Source organism: Verticillium alfalfae, genomic scaffold (genome assembly GCF_000150825.1).
Source record: "Verticillium alfalfae VaMs.102 supercont1.11 genomic scaffold, whole genome shotgun sequence".
Taxonomy (NCBI): domain Eukaryota; kingdom Fungi; phylum Ascomycota; class Sordariomycetes; order Glomerellales; family Plectosphaerellaceae; genus Verticillium; species Verticillium alfalfae.
Window position 1 is genome coordinate 728,173 of NW_003315028.1, and position 3,192 is coordinate 731,364.

At 59.8% G+C, this 3,192-nt stretch overlaps 2 protein-coding genes across 2 annotated transcripts; both read left to right on the forward strand.

The window, feature by feature from the left end:
• Positions 1-29: 29 nt before the first annotated feature.
• Positions 30-1,181, forward strand: VDBG_08045 (actin patches distal protein; the record flags this gene model as incomplete). Its single annotated transcript, XM_003001740.1, has 1 exon — positions 30-1,181. One exon carries the CDS (start codon positions 30-32, stop codon positions 1,179-1,181), a length of 1,152 nt encoding a protein of 383 aa, XP_003001786.1.
• A 1,452-nt stretch (positions 1,182-2,633) lies between these two features.
• Positions 2,634-3,116, forward strand: VDBG_08046 (vacuolar protein-sorting-associated protein; the record flags this gene model as incomplete). Its single annotated transcript, XM_003001741.1, has 1 exon — positions 2,634-3,116. A coding segment is annotated over one exon (483 nt), but the record flags the coding sequence as incomplete, so codon positions are not given.
• Between the last annotated feature and the right edge of the window lie 76 nt (positions 3,117-3,192).

Genomic DNA, 3,192 nt, shown 5'->3' on the forward strand with positions numbered 1-3,192 from the left:
TACGACACGTTAGGTAGAGGGACACAAAAATGGTCTTCGCCTCCCTCGTCGCCGGCGCAAAGCGCTTTGCCCTCGGCACCGGCGGCGCGACGCCTATGCTCGACCTCTTCCCCAAAACGGACCCCGCCGTCGACGGTGACGAGTGCTCCCACGACTGCGAGAGCTGCCATATCAAGTACCCGCGCGGCTTCAAGATTGAGACAGAGGACGCCCTCTACGGCGTGCAAAAGGGCTTCAGCACCCACCTCCTCGTCGCCACCGGCAAGACCGACTGGGTTCGCGAGATTGAGGACGAGAAGGGCAGCGTCATGGAGGCCATTGGCAAGGCTGCGGCGCCAAGTAACGGGGTATGCTTCCCTGCCTCACACATTCCCTCCCGACTCCTTCCAAAGTCCACTGTGAACAGCGTCTTGGGCACCATGCTAACGACCCAGAAACTCATGCTCTCCGCCACAAACATGCCCACGCCCCACGGCACCAGCGACTACGACCACCCCACCACCGTCCTGCTGCTGCCCGCCTTCACCATCATCGAGAACGTCACACCGGCCAACGTTCCCGCCCTGCTGACCGAGTTTGTCGAAAAGGCGCCCACCAATACGTCGCCCCTGGAACCCCTGACCCTGCCGCGCTCCCTGCCGGCGCCCGACAGCACCGACGCCCAGGTCGCCGCCCTTGTCCGCCGCCCGAGCCCCCACAGCGCCCTCGTCCTGCTGTGCTCGCAAAAGACGCGCGACGCCCGCTGCGGCCAGTCGGCGCCCCTCATCCGCAAGGAGCTCGAGAGACACCTGCGGCCCCTCGGCCTCGCGCGCGACCTCGACGACCACAGGCCCGGCGGCGTCGGCATCTACTTCATCTCCCACGTCGGCGGCCACAAGTACAGCGCCAACGTTATCGTCTACCGCAAGCCCGACGCTTTCGGCCTCGATTCCGTCCAGAGGGCTACGGCTGGGGGTGACGTCAGGCCAAAGGTGGTGGCCGCCGCGGCGAATGGCGCTGCCGAGACGGAAGAGGAGGCAGAGGGAGACGTCGGTGTCGGGCAGTGCATCTGGCTTGCGCGCATCATGCCCGAGGACTGCGAGAACCTTGTTCGGTATACGATTTTGCAGGGCAAGGTCGTCAAGCCGGAAACGCAGCTGCGGGGCGGCTTTGACCGTGGGAGGGGCGTCATGAGCTGGTGAGCGAGCTGTGAGTGTGTTGCGTGTTGCTGTTGCATGTTGTGCGAGGAACGTCATCTGTCGGGGGGAGATATATACCACAATGTAGATACATAAACTAGAGCCACGGGGCAGGAAGTAGACGCATCATGGAGCTTTGGACATTCATCGACCTTGTCATCCAGAAACGCAACGTGCCATCGTCTGTTGACTATATCATGAATGGCGACTGGTGCAAGAGAATGTTCTCGCCTGTGTTGCATCACGTCTGCAGTCAAGGCAGTCAGTACGAAATTGTACGGTCTGCATTTGCGATGTTGAGCTCGAGAGATCCGAGCACTGCACCGTCTTGCGATTCGGAGAGGAATCGTGGCCAACGCTCCCTGAGATCATTCTGAATGTTATGCAGAGATCCATCTTCGAATCCACAGACGCATCGCTTAAAATGATCATCCGCCGGTGTTGTCCGTGGTAAGGCATCCGCAACCTCAAAGATGGTCCTGGCAAGGGCTTGCCTTTTGTTGTTCGCGTCCGCGAGGCAAGGACTGAGAGCCTTTGACAGCTCCACGAAGGAGCCCCGTAGTCAGCCCCGGGCCACAGAATCATTCTGCATCCCGCTCTCTGTCAGGGCTGGCTAGGATTCTTCATGTTTGCCGACGCAGACGGAATAGGATTGAAGAATTGGTTTGGCATGACGATAGGAGAGCAGGATGGGACTCGTGTGGCTTGGCTGGGACAGGGTCTATGAACGTGGGCCTGTAATTTTTCATCCGTTGAACTAGTTGTGAACTATGCTTCTTGCGCTTCGAGACTCTATCTGTAGATGCGCCCCGCGCATTGATGATCGTAACCTTCGCATGGGGAGAGAGACTTCGGGTTGGATGAGTGGAGAGAAGCTCTGCACGCTGCTTCAACGAGGAACCCGGTTAGGTTGTCATTAGACCGTATGTTGAGGAAATGGGTGCAGACCGAAGGAGGGCTGTGAATTTTGGCGTCGGCTGTTTTCAGGTCTCCGTGTCATGCATAGAGTCGAGCCGAGTAGGCTTCAGATTTGATGCCGTCATGATGCTGGGGGCTTCTTGTTATAGCATCGTCTGTCGACATGCTCAAGGCTCTTGACCACTCCACGGGGATCTCCGCTGGTTGGTTGCACCGTGGAAGAACGGAACAGTGGATGAACAGTATGCGCCTAGAATTTTCTTCTCGCGCGGGAAACCTCTTGATGATGAAGTCCATGTATGTGAAGCAAGAGTGATGTCTTGAAGCTGTCCACCGGAGCTATGCATATGCCCAAGATGCCCCACCAGTTTGCCCCACTGCCCACTCAAGAGCACACACAGTACCTAGGTACCTGTAGAGGACCACAGAGCCCCTCCACGGATGACGGGGAGCTCCAACTTCTAACCTCAACCTCAACATACCTACCTTGGTCTATCAACCACCAACACCGCACTGCGCCTAGCGACACCACCGACCATGGCCCAGCCAAAACCCCCCTTCGTCTTCCCCCGCGAATACTCCTTCCCCCCCTTCTTCACCCGCCAGACAAACCTCACGACCCACCACGCCCAGCTCGAGAAATGGTCCGCCCTCATCCTCGCCTACACGCAGCACCACCGCATCTTCAAGCTGACGCCCCCCTCGGCCGCCTCGTCCTCGGCCGCAGCAGCGGACCCCAGCCTCCTGCCGGCCGCCGCGACGGCCAACACCACCCACCACAACACGGACGACCTCTTCCACAACAAGACGCTCAACCGCCGCCTCGCCCCCGCCGACGCGCGCGAGGTCCTCGACGCCATGCGCCGCGACGGCCGCGCCGCGACGGTCGCCCGCGACGGCGACGCCGTCTGGGTGTACTGGCGCACGCCCGAGGAGTGGGCCGCCCTCGTCGAGGCGTGGGTCGACGACACGGCGCAGAAGGGCGTCGTCGTGACGCTGTATGAGCTGACCGAGGGGGACCCCTTCCCCTCGGCACGGGTGCGTCCTTATGTTTTTTCCTTTTTCTTTTTTTTGTCTTTTCTTTCTTTTCTTTCTT